The 25875-nt window shown below is 57.5% G+C and overlaps 2 protein-coding genes across 9 annotated transcripts in view; one reads left to right on the top strand and one right to left on the bottom strand.

The window, feature by feature from the left end:
- Window positions 1–25875, top strand: part of SHANK2 (SH3 and multiple ankyrin repeat domains 2) — a 559408-nt gene that overhangs the window by 380919 nt on the left and 152614 nt on the right. For all 7 annotated transcript variants that reach the window (XM_049713021.1, XM_049713018.1, XM_049713020.1 and 4 more), the window contains 2 exons: window positions 22321–22403; window positions 24001–24125. In XM_049713021.1, the coding sequence (XP_049568978.1) occupies window positions 22321–22403; window positions 24001–24125 (208 nt within the window). The remainder of the gene's footprint in view (window positions 1–22320; window positions 22404–24000; window positions 24126–25875) is intronic.
- On the bottom strand, window positions 20652–22350 carry LOC125965108 (collagen alpha-1(III) chain-like). Of its 2 annotated transcripts, XR_007478625.1 has the most exons (3): window positions 21836–22350; window positions 21338–21519; window positions 20655–21076 (listed from the first exon to the last, which is right to left on the bottom strand). XR_007478625.1 is itself a non-coding variant. In XM_049713038.1 (2 exons), exons 1-2 carry the CDS (start codon window positions 22063–22065, stop codon window positions 20838–20840), a joined length of 912 nt encoding a protein of 303 aa, XP_049568995.1. In that variant the 5' UTR covers window positions 22066–22350; the 3' UTR covers window positions 20652–20837. The 2 variants fall into 2 exon arrangements, 1 of the variants encoding a protein (XP_049568995.1); XM_049713038.1 differs by having other exon boundaries at window positions 20652–21519.

Consider the following 25875-nt stretch of genomic DNA (forward strand, 5'->3'; position numbering starts at 1 on the left):
GTCTTTGGTGTCTGACTTGGCAGGAGCCAGGGGGAGAGGCAAGGAGACCCCCGTCACCTGAGCCAGGGGGGAGCGGGGGAGCTGCTCTGCCTTTGCCCCTTCCGTCCTGCACCTGCTACGTCTGTCTCCTCCGGGACAGGACCGGGGCTGACTCTGACTTGTCACCTTTTCCCTGGTATCTGTCGTAGGGCTTGGCAAGTGCTCAACCCTCAGAGGATGGGAAGTGGGGGTGAAAGTGGGTGCAGGGGATGTGGGGACAGGAAGGGAATGGATGATGGATGGATGGATGATAGATGGACAGATGATGGAAGAGTGAGTGAATGGGTGGATGGGTGGATGGATGGGTGGATGGATGGGTGAATGAACAGATGGATGACTAGATGAGTAGATGGGTGGATAGATGAATGGGATGGAGGTGGATGGGTGGGTGGATGGATGGATGGGTGGATGGATGATAGATGGACAGATGATGGAAGGGTGAGTGAATGGGTGGATGGGTGAGCAGATGGGTGGATGGATGGGTGAATGAATAAATGGATGAATAGATGAGTAGATGGGTGGGTAGATGAATGGATGGATGGGTGGGTGGATGGATGATGGGTGGGTAGATGGATCACTGATGGATGGGTGGTTGGATGATAGATGGGTGGGTAGATGAATGGATGGATGGGTGGGTGGATGGATGATGGGTGGGTAGATAGATCACTGATGGATGGGTGGTTGGATGATAGATCGGTGGGTGGATGGATGGGTGAATGAATAGATGGATGAATAGATGAGTGGATGGGTGGATAGCTGAATGGATGGATGGGTGGGTGGATGGATGGATGGATGGGTGGTTGGATGGACGGGTGGATGGATGATGGATGGACAGATGATGGATGAGTGAGTGGATGGATGGATGAGTGAACGGGTGGATGGATGATGGGTGAGCAGATGGGTGGATGGATGGGTGAATGAATAGATGGATGAATAGATGAGTAGATGGGTAGACAGATGATTGGGATGGAGGTGGATGGATGGATGGATGGGTGGATGGATGAGGGGTGGGTAGATGGATCACTGATGGATGGGTGGTTGGATGATAGATCAGTGGGTGGATGGATGGGTGAAGGAATAGATGGATGAATAGATGAGTGGATGGGTGGACAGCTGAATGGATGGATGGGTGGGTGGATGGGTGGATGATGGGTGGATAGATGATGGATGAGTGAGTGGATGGATGGATGAGTGAATGGGTGGATGGATGATGGGTGAGCAGATGGGTGGATGGATAGATGGATGAATAGATGAGTGGATGGGTGGATAGCTGAATGGATGGAGATGGTTGGATGGATGGGTGGGTGGATGGTTGGGTGGGTGGATGGAGGAGATGGATGGGCGGATGCCTGAGTGAGTGGGTTGGTGGGCAAGTAGATGGAAGGAAGGCAGGCAAGCCAGGGCTCTGGCCTCCTCATGTAGAGCATAGGCATTTCCGAAGCAGACATGGCCAGGTAGCAGACGGCAGCCACTGGCCTCTCCCTGGTAGCCAGTCAACCCCAAGTCCTGTCAATTCCCCAGGCTGGGCCTCCTCCCCCATCGCTGCAGCCTGGGCCAGATTCAGATTCGCCCCTCCCCCAGCTCTCACCTGGACTGGGCTTCAGTTCTCTGACTCATCTCCCGGCTACCAGCAGCTTTGTCCCCCTCACAGTCTACCCACTCGAGTGGTGTTTCTGAAATGAGAGTTTCCTGCACGCGTACAACCTGCACTGGACGCAGTACGTTCGGCACCTCTGTGTGTCGTGTAAGGACCTCTCCTCCACCCGCAGGCCCCTCTGCTCCCTCCGTGGTACTCCGTGCCTTTGCCCTGGCTGGCTCTGCTTCCCGACACACACTCACCCCGGCCCCAGCCTAAGTCGTCCTCCACAGATCCCCTCCCCGACCTTCATCAGATTTACTGCAGTGCCAGCACTGGGGCCCCCACAGCATCGAGCACCTGCCGTGTGCAGAGCACTTGCCCTGCATCCTTGGTCCTCACGCAGTTGTGGAAACTGAGGCTTGCTCATTGCGAGCACCCCAATTTCACACCCTCTTCTCAGCACCTCACCCCACCTCACCCCACGGGAACGTCCGTGTCCTGTTCTGTGCAGATGAGGAAACCCACAGCGGGGCAGCCAGGTGCGCTCAGCCCCAGCCTTATGAGGATTCCAGGGACTTTCTCCTTTAGCTCCACCTTATGCCCATTTCTGATATATTATGTTCTGCGAGGGCCCTTTCTTCCCTGTGTCTTCAAGAGTCATTCCAGTGGGGCGTGCCAGCCTCACAGGCATGGTTTCCTTTAGGGGTGATGAACTGGAGCTGCACAGAGCTGGTGGAGGCACAGCATGGTAAACGCACTAACTTCCTCCTGTTCGCTTCACGGTGGTTAATTTCACGTTTCGTCGATTGCACTTCCGTTAATTTCACGTTTTGTCCATTGCACTTCCATGTTTTTGAACAGAACATAATCTAGCTTTGTCTAAAGGTCGGCTTAGTCCAAGGAGCAGGCAGGCAGGACCGGCCCCAGGCAGGGAAGCGAAGGGCTGGGTCCCGGCGCGTAGGGAGAGGAAAGGGGCAGCTGCCGTCTGCCCTCCAGGGCAGAAGGACACCTGTCTCAGCCCCCAGGACACTGGCCCACATGCAGCCACCCGGGGCCTGCAGGAAGGCGTGGCCTAGAAGCCCTGCTGCCTTCTCTCCCCGGGAGGTGGGTTACACCGCCTGCAGCCCCAGGATGTCTGCGCACTCTGGGTGGCTGCCAGCCTGCAAGCAGGGCTTTGCAGATTCCCGTCCGGCTCCGCTAATCAAGGTCCAAGTGGCCGGAAGCCTGGCGTGGCCGATGGCGCCACTGTGTCCCCGGTCCCTGGCCTGGAGTTGGCCCTGCGGAGCCCAGGCTCTTTGTGGACGAGCAGGGGCTGGAGGATGAGCAAAGGGGGCCCGGGGGGCGGTGGGGAAGTGAGCTCTACGGAAGGGTTCCGGCTGGAGATCGGGAGGTTCTTCTGTTCCCAAAGTGTGGGCTCTTCTCACAAATCCCCTTTTTCGCCCAAGCCTCTGGGGACTCTCAGGTGGGAAGGCGGGGGCCCCCTGGCAGCACCGCCTGGGGACGTGGCTGGGATTGAGGTCAGGGATCTGAGTCGGGTACCGAGAAAATGTTAGGGTCTCCACCCAGGAAACGCACAAATGCTTTACCTCTCCCCTATTCTCTTCTCGTCTGTGTGCTTAGAGCTTCTCTGTCCTGATGGGGACCCTGGGGCAGAGAGGCATGTGATCTATTGGAAGTGCCGCAGCCATGGGCCCTCCTCCACTGGAAGGACAGGGAGGGCACCTGTGCGTCCTGCCGGGCGCGGCGCAGGGGCAGGGTGTGCCTGTGTCCTGCCCCAGTGTTCCTGCCATGGCCTGCACTTCCCGATGGGGAGAGCGTGAGGGAATGAGCGACGTTGTCTTAGGAAACCAGGGAGTGGGTCGCTGAACGTGCATGGTGTCAGGCTCTGGGGGCCATTTCCCACATCTCAGGGTGATGAATGGATGAGGCGATGGGTTGATGAAGACCCTTGGGAGGGGGACGTGGATACAGAGAAGGGGGGAGCGCAGCGGGGACCCAGCACTTCGTCCATCTCTTGTTATGAGTTCATGGAGAAAACATGCATCATATGTGCAGAGATTCTGTTTGATGTAATTGGCGTGTGTGGTCAGCTGTATAACGGCCCCCAAAGACGTCTGTGTCAAGTCCCCAACACCTGTGCATGTCACCTTATATGGCAGAAAACGGAGGTCTTTGCAGATGTGGTTAAGAATGTCAAGATGGGGACATTATCTGGGATTATCTGCGGGGGGTGGGGGTGGGGCTAAATGTCATCACAGGTGTCCTTATAAGTGGGAGCCGAGGGGGATTTGACTACAGACAAGGAGGAGACCACGTGATGACAGACAGAGGCTGGAGGGACGTGGCCATAGGCCCAGGGATGCCTGGAGCCCCCAGGAGCTGGAAGAGGCAGGAAGGACCCTCCTCTAGGACCCCTGGAGGGAGCCGTCCCAGCTGATGCCTTGGTTTTGGCCTGGTGACAACTGACAGTGAACTTCTGCCTCCAGAACTGTGAGAAATTTAGCTTCCTCTGTTTGAAGCCAGCCAGTGTGCTGTCACTGGTCGCAGCAGCCCCAGGACACTCACACAGGGTCAACAGGAGGTGACACGTTTTGCAGAAACAACGGAAAGTGGGTGCTGGTCGGCAGGGGGAGGGCAGGCCGCTGCATTAAACAGAGACACCGGGTGGACCCTGCTGAGAAGGTGCGGGTGGACCAAAGACGTGGGGAAGGTTGGAGAGAGGGGTGAGGGGAGCAGCGGAAGAGAGACCCTGGGGCCGGGAGCGAAGCCTGTGCCACCACCTCCCAGGGCGAACCCTCTCCTCTGAGTTCCCGCTGTTTCACCTCAGACGCGTCACCATCTGTACCTCCATTTCCTCACCTGTGGGGTGATCCCTGACCCCTAGGCATAGGGACACTACCTGCTCTCTCCTGCCGTTTAGGGCATGGGCCCCAGGGTACCCAGAAGCCTCCTCCTGGCAGGTAGCTGGGGCCCTTCCGGTCTGGGGAGTACAGCAGTGTCACCATCCTGGACGCGCCTCGCTGTGCCCTTGAGGACGTCTTTCTATCTGGTCAGTCCCTAAAAGCATTTGCTGGGTCAGATGCACTCCCAAGCCCTCCCCCTGGGGCTCACTGGCACTCTGGCCGATGGCACGGGGCCCCCGTTTCTGTCACAGGGAAAAAGCAGCTCCCTCCGACCTGGAGAAAGCCCCCCTCACCCCAGGTGGGTTCCCTGCAGGTTTCAGCCTAAACAAGTCCAGCTCCTGTTCTTATAAAACCAAGGTGGTTCAGCCATCAGCATCCTCGCGCGACCAGCGCAGAATCCCATGTGTTCAGGACATCGCGAGGGGGTTTCTGCTACTGGAACCAAGAGCGCCAACTGATAGACCAAGAAAGGATGGATTTTCTCTGAGGGGCACTGGGGGCTCCCTGCCCCGACCCCGGGTCACGGCGTTGGCAGGCTGGGCTGGATCCACTACTTGAACGAAACGGACTGAGCAGGTAGGAAACTGAACGATCTGGGAACCCGGCATGCTCCAAGTTCACTGCTCCCCCCCCGCGAAAACGGGGTGCATCCCCGCCCCCCCCGGCAAGGCAGGGGGCGCCCAGGGCTGGCGGTGGATCCAGTTTCCCGGAGGAGCTGGGGTGGATGCCCGGCGATGTGCGCCTCTCGGCCTTCATGGAGATGATTCCCCAGGGGACCTGAGTTCCATCTTTATCTCATTAGTTTCTGTGCTGGGAATCTGATGGACTCTGTAACCTTGCAAGCTGAGGTGCCCGCCAGCCCCAGCTGAAATTCATCGGCGTCGCGTGCGGGATTAGAGCTGGGTCTCACAGTTTTCTGCCGAATTCTCCTCCTCCGGGGACCTGGAAACACGGAGGAACACTTCCACGCGCGAGCTGTTCTCGGGCACTCTCCGGGGTGACCCTACGCCACGGAGCAGGGGCCCCTGAGACGCCCATGTCACCGCCCAGCTCTCTTACCAGTCAGGGCACTTGACAGCAGAGCCCCCAGGAAATGGCATGTTTGCTGTTTCTGTGGGTAACTGCATGTGATCTAATTACTGACCTGGCTTTGTTCCTCCAACCCCGGGAGAGCGTGGCTTACAAGGAAAGAATGCGTGAATGTGTCCGCCGCGGTACTGTCTGCCTGCTCCCATGCCGGTGCCCGTGCCCCGACCTGCTTCTCCCCCCACCCCAGCATCTCCCCAGGCAGGGCCTGGGACGTGATGAGTCAGCCCCAGATCGGCGAGGTTAACTGGAAACACCCCCAGCCTGCATGGCAAGCCGGGTCTGTCTCGCCGTCTCTCCACCGCGGGGAGGGGCAGCTTAGGTGGTGTGGTGGTCCGAGTCGTGGCCCCCCAGAGACGCTGCGTCCTGATCTCTGGCACATGTCTATGTCACATGGCCACGGAGAATTAAATTTGCACGTGAGACCTTGTCAGCGTGTCAGCTGACCTCAAGATTGGAACATGATACTGGAGCATCTGGGTGGGCCCCGTGTTGATTGCAGGGTCCTTAGTAGAGGGGGGAAGGAGGGTCAGGAGTAGAGGGAGGGAGGAGATATGACAGAAGAGCAGAGGGTGCAGTGATGGAGGAAGGGGCCACGAGCCAAGGGGTACAGGTGGCCTCTAGAAACGAAAGGGCGAGAAACAGATTCTCCCCTGGGGCCTCCGGGAGGACCTAGCCCTGCCGCACCCTGATGTTAGCCCCGTGAGACCTGCGACCTCCAGCGGTGTAAGAATAAATCTGCGTTGTGGACGCCACCGAGCTTGTGTTAAGTTGTTCCAGAAGCGACAGAAACTAACACAGTTTGTGAGCAGTGAGAACAGACCCTGGCACAGGCCGTTCTGATCCCTGTTCGCCGTAAGCACATTGCTGCCCGGGACAGGGAGAGAGGGCCCCGCTCTACAGATGGGGAGACGGAGGCTGCAAGGGTTCCGGCCACTTGCCCAAGGCCAGGAAGGGACTCGGGACCCCGGCTTCTGTCCCAGATGGTTCCCACCGCACCCCCTCCCTCGCTCATAGGCCTCCTTGGGACCCCCTGTCATCCCAGAGGCTTGCAGGACAGGAGATGAGGTCTGGGCTCGTGTGCCCACTGGGAAAATCCACAGGGTCCCCCGGCTCTGAGGCTGTGCTAGGGCCACCCAGGAGGAGGGTAGGCGTTTGCTGCCGCAGAGGCCCCGGCCAGAGCCCACCTGCATCCGGGAACGAAGGCGCTGGCCGGGAGCACGGTGCACAGGGCAGGGCCGGGCCACGGAGGCCGGACTCACACAGCACCTGGAGGAAGGCCACCTTGACCAGTGTGGCATCAGGACGGCACCCGGCCTGCTTCTCACTTGCCTTCTCCGTGCTGCTCCCCCAGGGAGCCGGCCACCCCTGGTCAGGGTGCTGGCTGTCCCGGGAGCCTCGGAAGACCGCGGGGCCCCGAGGGACCCATCCCGGCCCCGGCACCTGCGCAGAGGTTTCTGCAGACAGAGCGCAGAGCCGTCGTTCACCGCCTGAGCCCACAGCATCCTCTCCGGACAGCCTGTGCGGCCATGTCACTCCACAGGTCACTCCTCGAATGAGTGACCTGGGCTGCCCTGCAGGCGCCCGCACACTGGGCAGCTTAGACCAACACAGATCTGTCCTCCCCCAGTTCTGGAGGTCAGAAGCCTGAGATCAAGGTGTGGGCGGGGCCCTGCTCCTTCCTGCCTCTTCCAGCTTCTGGGGCCCCGGCTGTCCCTGGGCCTGTGGCCGCGTCGCTCCAGTCTGTGCCTGGTCTTCATGTCGCTTTCTCCTCTTCCCTCTCTGTCTCCCCTCTCATGAGGGCGCCTCTCACTGGGTTCAGGGCCCCCCAGATTCAGAACGATCTCTCCTCCATCCTTACCTTAATTACTTCTGCAAAGACCCTGTTTCCTAATAAGTCACATTCCGAGTTCAGGGTGGACATGAATTTGGGGGGAACGCTCTCCAGCCACTGTACGTATGTCTTCCCTCGGGCATACCAGCGCCCCCAACGAGTGCCCAGGACTGACACCCGCCTGCCGCCACCCTCTGTGCACCCCCAGAGGCAGAACTCACACCCTGGGTGGGCCCTGGGGGCTTGGAAATGGCTCACCCTGCGTGTTGGCACGTGGGCCACCAGGAGCCTATAGGGCGCTGGGGTGGGTGGCAGGCAGTGGGCGAGGAAAGGTCTGGGCCAGGCCTGGGCTCTGACGGGGGACTCAGGTCACACACAGAAGCCACCTGGTGCCCACTGTGCATGGAGACACCCCAGGCTTTGGGGAGGGCGGGGCCAGCAGGAAGGATGGCACCCTGCCCTCCCCTCCCCAGGCCCCATCCAGGGGGGTCCTCCAGGGACGTGGGGAGAGGAAGGGAGGTCGTTTCAGACTGTTGTCGATCTGGTGGAGTGAAGGGAACAGGCTGACGGCATGGGGCAGGCGGCTGGAAGGGGCAGGGAGGTGTTTCAAGGGAGGTCACCTGAAGGGCAGACCCGCAGGGGGGACTGGGGGCCCGTCGTTCCCGACTCCCTCGCTGCTCCAGGGCTGAGGCTCTGGTCCTCACCCAGCTCGGGCACAGCGCCCTTTGTGTTAGTTGTGGGGAGACAGGACGTGGGTCCCAGGCCCCCGAGTTCTGCAGGGCCTGGAGGAACTGGCCCAGACAGCGCACACCCCAAAAGGATGCCGAGGGCCGGGGAGGAGCTCTGTGGTCTCCCTCCGCCGGCCAAGGGGGCTCTGCAGCCCAGCACCTCCTCTGGATGCCCAGCTCCGCCCCCCGGGCAGCTGTATGACCTTGAGCTTTGGATCAGCTGGGATGCCTAGGGAGTCTGTGCTATGGTTAGCGGGAAATTAGTCTTGGCTAAGACCAAGGAAGCCACTTTTATTTCGCTCTCAGCTCTCTGAACTGAGTCCATTTGAGACAAGGGGCTGTCACCAAATCTTCCTGGGAAGACTGAAGTTTGTGCAGAACTCCAGGTCTGTGTCACCAGGGCTCCTGAATCCTCACTGCCAGCAATCAGCCGGCAAAGGAGAGGGTCTGGAGGACTCTTGCCCGGCCCAGAACATAACTTGAAGGATTTATCAGGAAGTCTTAGCATCCTGAAATCTGGGCATGGTCCGTATCCTCTCATCTATAACCATCCTCCCCTCCCTCCCTCTCCAACCTCTAGATGTCCATTAGGAAAGCTTTTATTATTTGCAAATAATCAAAACCCCACTAATGGTGTCTGAGGCCACCATGGTGAGCCTGGAGGAAGGCATGTCCAGGGTTTGTCCCGTGGGTCAGTGGCGTCTCTGTAAGCTTCTTGGCCTTTCCCTCATGGCCCCAAGACGGCGGCCACAGCTCCGCATATCATGTCCTTAGAGCAAATCTTATGCAAGAATATAGGGGAATAAAGCACCAGGAAGCACTCCTGATCTCTCTCCCCCCAAGTAAAATACTTCCAAGAGGGCCCCCCAGACGCTCACCCTCAGGCCTCATTGGCCAAAACCGTGTCCAGTGACCACCCCTAATTGCAGGGGAGGCTGGGAAAGCAAGGATCTGACTTTTCCAGCCTTGGTAGTGGAAAGCAGGCCGGGGGAAGGAGCTGGGTGTGTGAGAGGGCCAAGGCTCCCGGCCGCGCCTGGAAGTGGTGGCTTTTGGCGGGTTTTGAAAGATGAATAGGACTTCGGCATATAGCGATAGCGAGCCTACGGAGCGTGTTCCAGGCAGAAGTAAAAAAATGAGCACAGGAGCGGTGCACCTGTCAGCCAGGAAGACCTCACCTGGCAGATGGCCCATTCGTTGCAACAGGGAGTCGTAAGGCGCGCACTTTCAGAACCACACATGCTATTTCAACGGCAAACCTTCACACAGAAGGGTTGGTTTCTGCACCGTTTTAGGTGTCGGGCCTCTGCTTTTAGCTCTGCTCACCCCACTGTGTTCTTCCTTGCTTGCATTCGCCGTGGCACACCATTTCCGGTTCTATTTCAATGTGGAGCAGGATGTACCGGCAGAAGCTTCTTGGGGGACCCCCAGGGGCTCTCCAGGGAGCTCGGGGATTGACAGGAAGTCACAGATGCCTTCTTCAGAATGTGCTACCGGAACCGGCCCTCTGCCACCCCGACAGGTCCTTCCCCACCTGGCCAGTGACCCCCAGCTGTTCAGTGTCACGCAGTCCTAGGTCATGGCGCCAGCCCCAGACAGCACGGCTTTGCCTCCAGCTGTGTGTCTTCATGCAAATCACTCAACCTCTCTGTGCCTCAGTTGCTTCATCCAGAGAGTGGGAGTAACAACAGTACCTCCTTCACGGGGTCATCTTGAGGATTCAGTGAATTTAACACAGGAAGCGCTTAGAACCCTGCCTAGTGACCAAAAGTGCTCAAAGACTGTGCATAATAATTATAACGTCTACTATTATTACTTCTCCATTATAACCAGGTAAGCCAGAATCCAGACCTCCTCCCACTTTGAGCCAACTAAGCACACAAAAACCCAGACACAGTCAGGGGGGAGGGCGTCTCTTTGTGTTTCAGAAAGGACTCTCCGTACGATCCTCTGAACCTTGCTAGCGCACCTCACAGATGACCCCATTTCTAAAAAGTTTTTTTTTTCTTTTCAGAGGAAAAGCTCAGATATATCCAACCTGGCACCTGTGTGCGGTCGTATAAATGTTGCTTGCATAGGAGGATTAAGACTTTCTTAGCTTTTATTATATGTAGGTCCCTGTGGGTTACCTTGAGGCACTCATATACATGTATTATTTGTGTCAGTTCAAGTGTCTTCAGGACATTTAGAACATGTCTTTATAACCCACGGCCCACGGGCCCAATCCGGCCCACCGCTTGTTTTTGTAAATAAAGTTTTATTGGAACATAGCTCCGCCCAGTCATTTACATAGTGTCGTGGCTGCCTTTCAGCCACAACTAGCAGAATGAGTAGTTACAACAGGGACTCTGTGTCCCAGCAAACCTGAAATGTTTACTCTCCGGCCCTTCACAGAAAGAAGGCCAACCCCTGATCTAGAACGTTTGCCAAGCTCCTTTCACAGGGCTCCATCCACCTGGAAGTGTGTCTCCTTCACCCTTTGAGTGACTTTTAGAACTTCCCCTTCAGTGGAGGCAGTCTCTCATCTAAGCCTCAGCACTTGGAACAAGAATAAAATGTTCCCATGGAAGGAGGTTGGTGTTCTGGGGTGGACAGGAGCGGTGGCCGGGCTCTCCCCTCCAGCTGGGGCCTGGCCTGGGGTTCTTGTATCCTCTCAGCTTAGAGGTCAGAGCCATCCTGGGCAGGTGAGCTTGGCAGGGGAACTGTGGGGTCAGGGTGAGCCCTCCATGCCCCTCACCCCACCCAGGTTCCACCTCCTGTCCAAAGCCAGGGTCCCCGAGTGACACCCCCGCGCAGTCTGATTCAGTGGCTTTATAGCTGTGGATAATGCCCACCTCCCCCAGAGGGACTCGGGAACTGGCCTCGCCAGCTGAGCCCAGTGTCTGTCCGCCAGCCCACTCAGCGTGGTCTTTGGGGGCAAACTCGAGACCGACAGATGGGGCGGCCTGGCCTGTCGTTTTGATCACCAAAGGAAGAAAAGTCACGGCAGCCCCTTCCCGGACCCCCAGCAAAATGCCAGGAACTTGTCCTGCTCCCCTAGTTTTGGTTTCTTTGTGTGTGTCTGTATTTCGCTTGTTTTCTTTAAAGAACGTTCAGTTCAGAGTCAAAGGCCAAGGTTGATGAGTTGGCCCTGCCCCCTGGCCAAGCCACGTGGCCCTGGGCAAACCCTTCCCCCACCAGCTTCACGGACTCTCACGAGAATGATCCCACCCGCCTGGAGGGTGGGAAGGGTCTTGGGGGAGGTAGTGTGGGAAAGCGGCTTAGACAGGGCTGCGGGCACCGTGCTCCCCGCTGAAGGCGGCCGAACAGGAGGGCGACCATCTCTTCCTGGTTTGCCTGGGACCAGCCTGGTTTTAAAACTGAAAGCGCCGTGTCTCAGGAAACGCCTCGGGCCCGGGTAGCCCAGGACATGGGTCACTCCATCTGCATCACAGGCCGCACACAAGAGTCCCGGGCTTAGGTTTCATTTGTTGAGTCAGTGAGCATCATTTAAGTACCTACCGGAATGTTCTGACCCCAAGCCCAGAGTGTGTGTGTGGACGGGATCCTGTCCGGGGTCCCATTGCCAGCCTTTGCCAGAGCCAGGACGAGAAAGCGGGGCGTCTAGAAGTGAGGTGGGCAGGGCCAGGCCCCGCCCTGGGGGCACCCACACGCTGCTGGGAGAATCAGACTGTAAACAAATAAATCACAATTTCAAATTCAGTAAGTGAGAAGACAGTTATAAAGCAGAGGGAAGGGCAGAGCATCGGGACCATGGAGGGTGCGTCTGGGCAGGAAGGAGGGCGCCTCCGCAAAGTGACCTCGGGACGTGGCCAGTGACGGGAGTCTGGCTCCTGAGGGCCTGCAGCAGCGTTCCAGGCGGAGCGCAGGCACCGCAGTGGAGGTGGGCTTGACCCGGTGGCGGCCGCGTGGCTGGAACACGGAGCTCGAGGAAGAGGACCGGGCAGATCACACAGGGTCTTCGCCGTGGGGGGGAATTCGGATTTTTACCCGATTCCGATGAGCAGCTGTCGGAGTATTTTAAGTGAGAAAGATATGATCTGGTTTCAGGTTTTTATAATAAAGAGTGAATTCAAGGGGAGACTGGTCAGGAAGCTTTTGTGGTCCTCACGTGAAAAGATGGGGCCCTGGAATACGGGGAGTTCAGGACAGGTGTGCAAACGCCGGCTCTGTCTTGGCGCTCCTGCGGATGACACGTACCGACAGGTTAGGTGGGAACAGAGGCTTCAGGAAGACTCCCCGGGTTGGGACCGGCACCTGGGCATTCTGCGTCCCACTTGCATGGGTACCAAGGCTCTTTTCCTCTGGCCCTGGAACCTGGAGCATCTTTTCCCCGGTTGCTGGGGGGCCCCGTCCTGCGAGGCTGAGCTCCCTGCTTTTCCGGTGACATGGGACGGCACGTTGCTCATGACGGCAGCACGCGGCGTCTACATGGGCAGAGCCCTGGGGGCTCCTGCCACTTTGAAAGCACAGGGAGGTCCCTGGGCATCCCTCCCTCACGGGCCCCCTGCCTCCTGGCTTTCTGACTCACAGGAGTGTCCTGCTCTAAATAAACACACGTGAAGGATGTCCAGGCACACCTCACTTTACTGCACTTTGCTTCATGGTGTATTTTTCACAAATTGAAGGTTTGTGGCAACTCTGTGTCCAGCAAGTCTGTTGGCGCCATTTTTCCAACATCTCGCTTGGTGTCTCTGCATCACATTTTGGTAATTCTCACATTTCAAACGTTTTCATTGTTATTATATTTGCTACGGTGATCTGTGATCAATGATCTTTCGTGTTACTGTTGCAAAAAGACTGCATCTCACTAAAGGTTCAGATGATGGTTAATATTTCTTAGCCATAAAGTTTTTTTTTTTCTATTTTTATTTTTTTGGCTGTGTTGGGTCTTTGTTGCTGCACGTGGGCTTTCTCTACTAGCAGAGAGCGGGGGCTACTCTTCGCTGCGGTGTGTGGGCTTCTCATTGCGGTGGCTTCTCTTGTTATGGAGCACGGGCTCAGTAGTTGTGGTGCATGGGCTTAGTTGCTCCGCAGCATGTGGGATCTTCCCAGACCAGGGGTCAAATCCGTGTCCCCCGCATTGGCAGGCGGATTCTTAACCTCCGCGCCACCAGGGAAGTCCAGCCATAAAGTGTTTTTTAATTAACGTATGCACATTATTATCGTAGACATAATGCTTTTACACACTTAATAGACTGCAGTGTAGTGTAAACATCACTTTTATATGCCCTGGGAAACCAGAAAACTCGTGTGACTCGCTCTGTTTCCATATTCCCTTTATTTCCGTGATCTGGAACTGAACCCCCAATATCTGCAAGGTCTGCCTGCACCTTTATAAGGAAGGAAGCCTTGGGGGTGCCCTGCTGACGTCACCAGCAGATTCTTTTACGTAGGGAGCATGTATAAATATTTCAGTTTACATTTAACGTTTTCAGAATGAATGCATAAGATACACTCTCACTAGCTGATAAAGTCTGCCACCCTCTGCTGTGTGTCACACCCTGTGCTGTGGACTGACTTTTTTTTTTTTATTGGAGTATAGTTGATTTACAATGTTGTGTTAGTTTCAGGCGTACAGCAAAGTGATATATATATATATATATATTCTTTTTCAAATTCTTTTCAATTATAGGTTATTACAAGATATTGAATGTAGTTCCCTGTGCTATACCGTAGGTCCTTGTTGGTTATCTATTTTATATATAGTAGTGTGTATCTGTTAGTTCCAAACTCCTAATTTCTTTTTTATTTACCCCATTTCTTATCTCATTGTGATGTTTCAAGGCTGCGGTTGCCATCCATATTTTGACATCCAAGGTCACAGAGCTGGTTTGGTCAAACCGGGACCCCCCACCCGGGTCCTTCCGCTTCTAAGTGGCTGGTTTCCCTTTCCGATCACACTTCCGTGCATCTCCTCGGGGAGCGATGGTCACACCTCCTGTCATTATTCCGGAGGCATCTAAGCTGTGTCTTTGTCGTCTACGTTCTTGGCAGGTAACACAGCCTGCTTTGCTTAGGAAATGCTCTGGGGTGATTTATTACAAAGTGATGAGACAATTTAATTTGAATCAAGTTCTTTGCACATTATTGCTTCTGTTGGGAAAAACTTGTAATTGTTTATCACGTTAGTGATGAGCAGGGAGATGCCGTGATCGTGGCAGGCGGGGCGTGTTCAGAATCGCCTGTTGGAGAAACGGCTCCCGTAAGAGCGCGTCTCCGCGGATTGGGTGGGTGCGCTCCGTGGGGACAGCCCGTCATCCTCACCCGTGAGATTGAGATGATGCCGCTTCACGGGCAAGGCCTCCAGGAGCCAGGAGCCGTGTCACTGGGGGATGAATTGGCCACATTCGTCATCTCCCGCGCGTGACACAGAGCAGCCTTGCGCAGTCCGCCTCCCTGAGCACCGAGGTGGCGTGGGCTTCCCATCCCCTGGGAATTAGGGCTGCCTCCTGCTCGTGAGGGGTGGGGAGGGCTAGAGGGCAACACCAAGCGTTCCCCCGACCGGGATGCAGGAAGCAGGATTCAGGGAGCAGCAGCGTGTGTGGCTGCGAGCTGAGAGGTGCCCCACCGGTAGTGAGTGTTGGCGGCGAGGGACAGATGACTTGGGGAACCCCTCCCGCTCGCTCATGGCCCACCAGCCCTTCCCAAGGAGCGGACCTGGCCCTGCCCTCTGTGGAGCGGCCCTCTGTGCCACTCCGCAGCCAGCGCCGCCGTGGTGAGCTGGGCCGCCTGCCCACACCTGGCATCTCTGCCCAGCTGGGACACCTGTTGAGGCCCCTGGCATCCCCCTTGGAAGAGCCGACGGGCTCTCTGTGTAGCCTCATCCTTCCTGACTGGCAGAGCCCGGAAGTTTCTAGGACAGCCGCTGCCATTCGCCGTCCCTATAGGCCCCTCTTTCTAACAGCGTCCCGGTTCCCACCTCCATCGGGCTCTGTCACCGAAATGCGTTTCCATGGGGAGTGACGCACACGCGGCTTCTCTGGGGCTCCGTTTCCCTGCCCTAGAGAAGGCGAGATCCCCCCCACAAGTGCTCTGGGAGGAGCACTCAGAGGTGGTACATGTGCCCGCCTCTCCTCCAGGATCTTCCCCGGGTGTCCCCAGGCTGCCCACGTGGCCTCCGCTGCTTTAGAAAGACCCCCCTGGGGCCCTGCACCCTGAGTTCCGGCCGCCCCAGCCCAGATCTAATCAGCTGTGTTCATCACGCCCACAGCCTGCATTCAATATACCTTCTTACCACACACACAATAGTTCTGAAATGATTTTGGTAATTTTGCCTCTGGACCCGTATGCCTGTGAGTAGCTCGGTGCAGGAAGACCCCCAGCGGCTTCTGTGATTTCTTTGCCTTGAGCCACGTACCCACGAAGTGTCTCCAAGTGAGAAAATCTGACTCGCAGGTAGTTTTCACGTGCAAGGGTGCGTGATGGACACAGAATTCAGCCAGTAATGAAGTTGACCCCGTGTTCAATTTCAGAGACACTTAATTAAACACAGGCTAATTTCCATGTTGTTTGCTCTTTGGAATTTGGAGCCAGTGGATTTGCTTTTCCAGCTTGCAAACATGTTTGTGGGGTCCCCAAAGCTTTGAGGCACTGGGGGCTGGGTTGTAGGGCCCAGTTGCCGAGACAGCCCTGCTGCCTGTGCCCGGCAGTCCACGGCGCCCTTTCCGCATAGCTGAAGGGGATCAGCGCTTCTGACCAAGGCACTGCGTCCGGCGTGTGTGCCCCTCCTGCACCCGCGTTTGTGCCTCATCTGACATCCTCTCCTGCCACAGGGCCGGGCCGGCCTGATGACCTGCAGCATCTCTGGCCAGCATCTCGTTCTGGTGCCTGGGAAGAGCTGTTACACCAGCAACACAGCAACAGCAGACCTCCCTGCGTGAATTGTTGAGCAGGAAACATGGCTGTGGGACAGAGTTTCTGCCCCATGCTTAAGTCAGCCTTGGGCTATCCCAGCGGGATTCAGGCCTGGCTGGGAAAAGGCTAGTGGGGAGAGGAGTAGATCAGCCGCTTTCTGTCGTTTTGGCCTTCCGGGTGATACTAGGGGGAAGCATGGGCTGTCCTGGGCCTGCCTGAAGCTGCATTCCAGCCTCTTGCCACCCCTGGGCCTTGCTCTTGGTGTGCAGGCGGCCCACACCCACAGCCTGGTGTGATCGGCCCCTCCTGCCTCCCAGGTGGGCCTCAGAACTTTCATTCCTGTGGTTCCACCTCTGTCTGGAATATTCTCCTCTCCCTCTTTCCTTCTCCAGCCCCTCAACCCATTCACTCCTATTCGTGCCTTGGTCCTCCTCCTACAGGAAGCCCTCCAGCCCCCTTCTAGTTCACACAGCACTATATCCTACACATCTGTGTGATGGTTGGATTCATATTTATCTTCCCGCCCGCCAGGTGTATGAGCTTCCTGGTGCTCCTGTAACAAATGACCACAGAGGGAGTGGCCGCAAACAGCAGAAATGTGTCCTCCCCCAGTTCTGGAGCCAGAAGTCTGAGACCGAGGTGTCGGCAGGGCAGCGCTCCCTCCAGAAGCTCCGGGGAGGACCTTCCCTTCCCTCCTCCAGCTTCGGGTGCTTCTCGGCTTGTGGCTGCGTCCCTCCCGTCTCTGCCCGTCTTCGCACGCACGGCCTTCTCTCCCCTGTGCCTGTCTCAAATCTCCCCCTCTTTTCTCTTCGAAGGCCCAAGCCGTTGGTTTTAGGGCCCTCACTAAATCCAGGACGAGCTCTTCTCGAGCGCCTTATTAACCAATCACATCTGCAAAGACTTCATCCCCAAATAAGGGCACGTTCACAGATATGGGGGGCTGGACTTGAACAGAATTTTGGGATCCACATTCGACCCACTACCCCTGACATGTCCACGAGGGCCAGACTGGGTCTGGTCTGTTCCCTCCACAAATGCCGGATATCCACTCCCTCACCTGACGCTTCAGGTGAAGTAAGGTATTCGGTAAGGAAGGGCTGCATTCATTTATGAATTAACGTGGTAGCTTAACCATTGGCCCCAGTTGCTTCTAAACTTTGGTTCTAGGCCAAAACCCAATCCCAGTGGAGCAGAGGGAAGAAATGGAGCTGTTTGACTCGTCAGGGTCACATCCCAGCCGGGATCCTGAGAGCCCGGCTGAGGCCATCTGGTCTACCCCAACCGTCCTTGTGTTCAAAATTAAAATGCCTGCAATGAGCCTTCCCACGTGAGACAGGGCAGACAGAGCCACCCCAGGGCCCCACCTGCTCATATATCTCAGCTGCCCAGGCCGGGCTTCCTGTGGCTTCAGGTTTACAGCTCCTCCAGGACCAGACACCACTGCCAAGGGAGCCTGTTCAGTGACTGACAAATCCTAAATGCCAACTGTCATCGCTGACACCTGCTACCTTCTGGACCCAAGCCAAGCACAGCCTTCTCTGTAGGCCCATCACGGGGCCACGGTTAAGGCCACTTGAGGCCCGGCCGCCTGCGGTCTTGCCAGGCAGGCACCGGGAGTGTCTTCAGGCCTGCCAGTGGGGCAGGGACTCTGAGGCCCTCTCTGGCAGCCAACCGGTTTCCCACCATACTCCTGCCTCGCTCCATGATTCGGCACACTCTTTCCTGCTGTGTGCATAGGGCTATTAGGGAGTGAAAAGACGGAAACCTTGCACGGTCTGTACCGTGTGGCTCCCAGGAGACTTCCAACACGGGGCTGTGTCTGCCAGTGTTGATGTGGTTCTCTGTGGATACCTCCTGATTCCATGGCAGCCCAGCCCCCAGGTAGACGGGCATCTATGGACGTCTCTTGCATTCCCCGAGGCAGCCAAAAGCCTGCACTCCGTCTTTGCATGAACTCGATGAAGGTGGCTGCCCCTTCCTCGAGGCCCTTTCCTTCCAGCTGAGCCAAAATCACTGCAATAAACATATGGGTCTATGATGGCCACGATGTAATGGCATTCTCCGTAGTTGTACTGTGCGCAACCTGAGCAACTGTACTTGGCTGGGCTGAATGCCCACCCCCTTTACCTTCCACAGCTCCCGTTAGAGGAATCTGCCAAAGGAGGGTACACTGGGGGTACGTTAAAGTGCTCTCCTGCCCTGTTCGGAAAACACATCGGAAGAGAGCACAACGGGATGACATTTTTTTCTCATTAACAAACACAGTTAGAATCTTACCAAGAGTAGATGTTATGGCACGTAGGGAGATTCAGAGAGAAAGGGGCGTGATGTTTACTCCCAAGAAGCCCACAGGTGATGGCTTTGAAGGTGAGAAGGGCCCCATCAGAGGCTGGGACAAGGCTGGAGGGAACCCCCGTGGAGAGATTATGTGATGACCCCTTGTCAGGAGGGCTTGGGTGGACGTGGCCGGCAAAGGGAACGTGGAACAGAAGGAAGTGAGGTACTGCGAGGACGTGGGTAAATGATAAGGCCAGGTGGAGGGCGTTTCAGGGGAGTGAAACTGAGCATATGGAGGAGACTCGGCCGTGAGGCTGGGCTGCGATTGGGGTCCAAGGCAGGGGGAAGATGCAAAGCAAGGTGGGCGTGATCACTTTGGGGTTGGGCTGTTTGCGGCCCTAGGCCCCGTCCCCAGGGACCAGGTGGTGGTGACTTCTGCGTGCACAGCGCGGGGAGCAGCACGGGGACCGTGCGTGTGCCGAGGTCCTGCCCCAGTGAAGTCAGATCTCGCGCGTTGGGGCTGCATCTGGAGGGCAGATCTGCTCGGGCGGGACCAGGGCTGGCCTGGGGCGGAGGTTCAGGCGGCCTCTGGTTCTCGGGGCTTTGGCGCATCTCTGGCGGCAGCACACAGAAGCCACGTCTTCCGGCTGCCGCGGCTGCCGTCCTGAGACGGTTTTTAGGTTCATAGAGCAGCCAAAAGAGCCCCCTGGGAGACTCTCACCTGGGGAAGGCCCTGCCCTGAGGTCTGGACTGTGGGATTTCCCATTCTCATCCCACGCGGGTGGTCGGGCCATTCGGACAAAACTGGACATTTGCTCTTGTTTTAAGGGAATGACTCTTGTGTTGGAGTTTCCCATCGCTTCTCAAGGACTGCTACCCAGATCGTAGGTTTCTAAGAGCCCGGAACTGCCTTTCCCGTCCTGGGCGGGGCCAGCTGTGTGCAGTGGGCCCTCCACAATGCTGAGCCGCCCTGCCCTCTGGGGACCGTCCCGGAGACCTCTTCACTCGAAACCCTGCGGTCTTCCTTCGGCCACTGCCACCCCTGTTTTGCACGCCTGCGTTCATGCCCATTTTGCTCCATTTCACGTGGCCCCGTGCTGGGTAACCCCAGGAAGAGGTCGCTGTCTCCTGGGGGGTTCGGCACGTGGGGATGCTGACGAGGGCACCTTCCCCTGTTGTGAGGGCAGGGGCACTGCCCTCACTTGCTCTCAGAGTCCCTGCAAGGCAGGAATTACTGCTCCCACATTGCAGATAGGGAAACTGAGGCTCTGAGAAGCTAAGCTGGTGAATGCCCAGGTTGGGATTCAAACCCAGGTCTGTGTGTGAATGAAGGTGAGATGGGGTCATGACGGGCAGGGCACCGGGGGCTGTTTAGCTACTGAACTAATGCAGGAGAGAGGAATTCAAGCTGCTTTCTTCAGATCAGAGACTAAGGAGCCGGGCGTTTTCTCGATGAGCAGGACGGCGTAGCCACACAGCACAGGGCCAAGACAGGCAGCCACGAGCAAGTCGTCAGGAACCGCCACGAGGTTTAAGAGGGGACTCAGGAGAGGGGCTCTGCCGTTAGCCTGGGAGGGGTCCTTACAGGAGGAAGAGGGGGTTGGCACACGCCAACGATGACCCCGCTCGGGACGGTTGCTGTTCTTAACACGTGCTGCGTACCTGGGCTCAGATGGATTGCTTTGCTGACTCCTCGTGAGGTCCTCAAGGCGTGCCTTGCTATTATTCCCATTCTGCAGAGCGGGACCCTGAGGCTCTGAAGGTCAGAGTGACCTTGGGGCCAGAGCAAAGCCGGGATCTGAGCTGAGCTCTGCGTGACGCTAATGCCTTCCCTCGCCCTCCACGGTCGGTAGGGAGGGAGTCAACCAGTGGCCGGCCAGCCACACTGTCCCTAACAAGTTCCCCGGCCTGGGGGACAGCTGGAGGGTCCAGCTGAAGGTGTCGGGGGTCGCCTGCCAGGCGGGTGGAGCCGGCCCATGGTGAGGCCACGAGAGGGGAGAGCGGGACAGGGTCACCTTGGAGCCGGGCGGAGGCAGGCGTCGGGGGCCACATGTGTCCCCAGGGGGGCAGGCACCATCCTTCCAGAGTTTCAAGGGGCCGCTCCTGCAGGGGGGCGTGCAGCTGCAAAAGGTGTGGCTTCAGCAGACTGGCCCTTGGAGGCCTCTCGCTGGAGGAGCAGGTGGCGGGTTTGCACCTGCCCAGCCAGGGCGCCCTCAGGCTTGAGAAGTTCAGAGGTGGGGAGAAGGGGTGGTGGGGAGACAGTTGTGTCTGTATTCTGGTCGGGGAAGGCACGGGATGGAAAGGCGGACAGGCCTGGTGGAGGGTCCACTCCCCCCAGAGCCCCGCCCACCAAGCCCCTCCCCTTCCGCTCCTGTGGTTCCCGGGTCCTGGCTCCCCGCCAAGCGGCAGTTAAAGCAATGGCTCCCTGGGGCCCCCCCGTACTTGGCAGGCTGAGTGAGTGCCCAGGGACTGAACCCCGGCCCAGGTTCTGAGAACACCCTGGACCGGTCATCCTGGATTGTGTGGTCTGCCTGTTGTCAAGGTGTGTGTCCCTCCCTGCTTTCCTGGAAGGCAGGGCCACGCCCACGAGTTCCTTTGTGCGGCACCTCTTGCAGGGCTGGAGGGCTCAGCAGCGGGTCCGGACACCTGTGTGTCCTCCGGCTGCGTCCCCCACCTCTCGGAAGCTGCCCCGGCTCGTCCGTGCTGTGCGATGCTCTCGGCTGCTGGCCCCTGCCGGGCCACCCTACCTGGGTTGCAAGCGGGGGCCACGAGCTTCCTGCAGGAGGCGAATCCAGTGCTGGGCAAAGCTGACCTTCAGTCGTCTGGGACTTCGAGCCCGTCCCACCGTTCGCCGTCTGCATCCCCAGGCCTCCCCCTCCAGGACAGAGGCCTGCGGAATTGCTGGGGGCCCGCCCGCCGGCGCCCTTCCGCCTCACCCTGCCCTCCCACGCCAGCCCCTTAGGACCCTGGAGAAAGCCTCTCTGGGCTGCCTCCTGCCCCTCCCCTGCAGCGGCCCTGCCCGCCCCCTCCGACTTACTTCCGGGGCAGCAGGGAATCCTAGAGGGATGCGGCCCTCGGAAGGTGGGCGGGGTGCCGGGAAGTCCACCTCGGTCCTGCACCCGGTGCCGCGGGCGGTTGATCACGTGGCGACGCGCCCGTACTCTGGATGGTGGGAGGCTCTGGCCACCGAAGCAAAGTTGGAGCTTTGGGGTTTCTTTCCTTTAAAAAAAAAAGCAAAAATTCTGTGCCAAGAGGCAGCTGGTGTGGCTTTAGACTGTGTCTCCAAGGGGGAGCCTGCAGCCCCCTTTCTCCCCATCCCCACGCCAGAGGAGGCCGGGTTGTCAGTGGCTTCCGTGTCACTGGAGTGACCTGCCCCCGCCCGCCGGCCGCCCCCTCCGCCGGCCTGCGGTTTCTCCGCGCGGGATGACGCCCGGCCGCCGCCGCCGCCGCCGGTGGCATTGTGGGCTCCGCGGAAGACCGAGGGGGGCCCGCGTTCCCCCGGAGCAGAGGGAGGGGTCGCCGCGTCTCCCGGTACCTGCGGCTGCAGGGAGCACAAAGAATGTGATGTTTTTTTAAAGCCCTTCGAGAAGAAGAAAAAAAAAAACAAAGCCTGCCGCCTCCTGTCCGCTCCGGCTGACTTCCTTGCGCCGCCCTGGATGCTGCCTCCGGCCCGGGCTCCGTAACGCGCGGCCTCCTCCGTGCCCGCGGGCCACTTACTTTCTCTGCTTTCCGCTGCCCAGAGCCAGCCCGCGCTGCCATCACCATGTATGACTCCTGCCTCCTGCTCGCTCCCGCTCTGCCTCTGCCCGGCCCCCCCCTCCGAGCCCGCCTATCCCGTTAGCCTGCCCCCCAGCTGCCTTCACTCCTCCTGCACCCGGCTTGCTTGCCTCCATGCTGCCTGGAGCCCGCGAGCTGGGGTGATTAATTGGCTATGATGATGAACGTCCCCGCTGGAGGATCGGCCACGGTGATGATGACGGGCTACAGTAATGGGCGCTATCCCCGGAATTCTCTCTACAGTGACTGCATCATCGAGGAGAAGACCGTGGTCCTGCAGAAGAAAGACAATGAGGGCTTCGGATTTGTGCTCCGCGGGGCGAAAGGTAAGAGCAGCGGCTCCCAGCCTGGATACATCCACATGTGTGTGTGTGTGTGTGTGTGTGTGTGTGTGTGTGCACGCCTGTAGAAAAAATGTTCCCCGGCTCAAAAAGAAGCCCTTTTCCTGGGGGTACTCGGTTGCTAGACAACCATGTTCTTTAACATTCTGCCTGTTAAAACATCGGGGCTTCCTTTAGGAATATTTTTAATTTTCTGTACACAATATTGCTCGCTCTCTCCCCCCACCCCGTCCCTCCCTCCCTCCCTCCCTCCCTCTCTCCCTCCCCCCACTCTTTTTTTTTTAATTCCTGGGTTTCATCTGTGTTTCATGGTTTAGTTCAGCCTGATTGTGGCTGGCTTCGGAGCTCCTGGTCTCAGACGCCCAGAATTACCCGGTCCCGAGTTTCGGGCACCTCAGAACTGCCCCGTTCTGGGAGTGGGCCCCAGCTCCGAGTGCGGCAGGCGTGCGGGTGCCCGCCTCTAAGGTGACTTTGCAAGATGGTCCCCTCCGCCGTGGCCCAGCCGGCAGCATACGTGTCACGTGGCCTGCAGTGAGGGCTCCAGGAACGTGTTCCACGGCAGTGCACCCACTGCCAGCCCTGAACTTGGGGTCTTCCCTTTCAGAATAAAACAAAATGGCATCGCGTCCCCGTGCGAGGAGACATCTGTGCCCCGCGTGTGTGGGGAAACCGTGTGCAAGTTTGATCTCGGAGCCTCCGTGCCACGCTGGGGGTCCCGCACCTGTGCTGGCCCGGGAGGCCTCCTTCCCCGGTGGCAGCCCCACCTGCTCAAGGCCCGGGCTGCCCTGACAGCAGCTCGTCCAGAGGGAGGGAGAAGAGATACATCTGTCCCCCGTGTGTGTCCATGACTGTCTGTGTGATGTCTCCCCTCCCCCGACCGAGGCCGTCTTCCTCTTCCCACCCGCCACCCCCGGCCTCACATGGCCACCCAGGAAAGTCCACCTCTTCCCCTAGAGTTTCCCTCTGCAGCTCTGGGGCCCAGAAGCCAACACTGGCTCTGCTGAGGAGTGGGGGCCCAGCCCTCCCATGGACGCTGGCCGCACAGTGGCCACAGAGAGCCGGGCTCCCAGCAGAGAGAATTCATGAGCGGATTCCAAATCCGCAGCCACCCACTGGGTCAGCGTTCTGTTCCGTCCACGCTCCAAGTTGAATTCCCTTGGTAGCGAGTCTACGTAGATGTAAATTTGGCAAGCAGTTCAGTGTGGTGTTTCTGTAGCTCCATGTGGTTATGGGGGGAACTTTTCCATTTATAGAACTGAAAATGTTTAGTCACTGATGCTTTTAAAGAAAATGACAGGCGTGTACATACAGACATGGACAGGGGAGCACGTTATCCTGTGTTCTCAGCGCAGAGGCCAAGAGGGATGGTGGTGGCACCAAAAGGCAGTTGGCTCCGTCGCTTGACTTGGTGTTGACCCGTGACCAGGAGTATCAGCCCCTTCCCAGGGGAGAGCTGGCCCGGGCCACCCACTTCCCACGGAGATACAAGGGCCTGCTTTCTCCCAGGGTCCCGTGGGAGGCCTGGGCTACCAACTTGGAAACATCTCCCAGGCTTGTAACGCGGTATACCTTGTCTTCCCAGCGGATACGCCCATCGAAGAGTTCACGCCAACGCCAGCGTTCCCAGCCCTGCAGTACCTGGAGTCCGTGGATGAAGGTGGGGTGGCATGGCAAGCCGGACTGAGGACTGGGGACTTCTTGATTGAGGTAGGGACAGCGGTGTTCATATCTTCCTGCTTGGGGAGAGTGCCGCCTCTCGTGGGGTTGGGGTCTGTGGTCTTGGCAGCATGGTCACTGGGCCAGATCTGGGGGAGGGCATGGAGGCTGCCGTGGACCGGGGTTGCTTGGTTATTTCCACCCACGGTGGATGCCATCTTCTGAGGACTGTGCGTTGGGGTTGTCTTTGAGACTGTAGCTTTATCTCTTTGGAGGTTTAAAATGTATGTAACTTGGCCGTTGGTCTTGAAGTAGGAGGTAGACGGAAGAGAAAGGTGGTTGCCGTGATGTCGGGGACACGCGTGGATGTGTGGTTGTGACTGTATGAATAGACCCAAGAGGGGCCATGGCCCATTCTTGTGTCACAAGGGCAGGCTGGAAACCGCTGTACTCTGGCTGTTGCTCTCGTGAGGTCTGTAGCGTTGGTGGCCGAGAGTCTGTTGATTTTTAAGTCGAAGTAACTGACCGGTTGGATGGATGATGGCCTTCCAACACCAAGGAGCCTGGGCAAGGTGGGTGGCTGGAGTTGATGGTACAAAAAGGAAACTTTGAAACTCAGACGCTGGGAAAACTAGCTTTTGCTAGTAGGTGGAAGGAGGGAGAGTCCTCTTCGTTTAAAAAAAATCTCACTAGACGTGAGTGCCCGGCTGCTTCAAGCCTCACCTGGAGTCGCCATGTTGCTGTGTCTGAGGTACCAAGCTGCCGGCACACTTGAGCTCCCCGCCTTTTGCATGTTTAGGTGTTACTTTCAAAGGAATGTGTTACCCTTTGGAAATATCAAGAATAAAAGACTATGTTATACCTTGAAAAAATTATTTCTAAGAGGCTTGGTGAGCTCAGATGGCCCCCGTTGGGAGTTCATGTTTCTTGCAAGAGCATTCCTTAGGGCTCACCCTCAGCCCTGTCTCATCTGCTCCGGAAATCCACCTGTAGGTGGAAAGAATGGGTGCGTGGTGTCCAGCCGGGCACTCGGTGCCTCTGCCGTGGGGCCGGCCAGACACTTGTTCGTTCTGGAAAGGAGGACATCCAGGCCATGGCGAGACGGCGGCTTAAAGCCATTTCTCTCCACGATGCCTAACCTTCCAAGGGTGCTTTTTGAGCTGCAGTTCTACTCATGATCTCCTTGGTGTTTCTGAAGACTATGAGAGTGTTGGAAACCCGGAAGGAAAGGTACTGTTGGAGGAGAGAGAGCCGTGAGACAGAAGGTGCTTTACCTTATACCAGGCATCGTGCGTCGGTCTCACTCTATGTGCTGAAAGATGTATTTAAATTACTACTGACCAATCAGAGCCTGGCTCGGATGAAGAATTGCACTCCTTTGGATTCTTGTCCACTGAAACTGTGGGATGCGTACCCAGCATGGTGGAGACTGAAACCCGCTGTGGTTTCATGAGTTAACTCGATTTGTAACCTCATGAAAATGCAGAGAGACTGGGTTGAATCATCTTCTGTAGGTTGCAGTTGTGATGTAAGTCCCCTTCCCGTGTGTGTGTGTGTGTGTGTGTGTGTGTGTGTGTGTGTGTGTGTGTGTATGAGAGAGAGGCAGAGACAGAGAGAGAGACTCCAGTAAGTTGCCATCGCTGTTGCTGGTTTTCGGTTTTAAATAATAAATGAGGGCTGCAGAGGCGGGAGCATCCCTGGTTGTTAGACTCATCAGATTGTTTCCTTGATAAACTAGTCAATAAAAGAAGCGTGGGACGGCCGCAGAGCGTTTGCTGGGCCCACCCCTCTCCCAGGAAGC

The sequence above is a fragment of the Orcinus orca genome, chromosome 8, assembly GCF_937001465.1.
Source record: "Orcinus orca chromosome 8, mOrcOrc1.1, whole genome shotgun sequence".
NCBI lineage: Eukaryota > Metazoa > Chordata > Mammalia > Artiodactyla > Delphinidae > Orcinus > Orcinus orca.

Bases quoted from the DNA above. Each gene is read 5' to 3' on its own strand.
- LOC125965108 (XM_049713038.1), bottom strand. From the start codon at position 22,065: ATGGTGATGGCAGCGCGGGCTGGCTCTGGGCAGCGGAAAGCAGAGAAA. The intron at 21,520-21,835 runs GTACCGGGAGAC...TTTTTTTTAAAG, and splicing joins TGTGCTCCCTGCAGCCGCAG to GAAAGAAACCCCAAAGCTCC.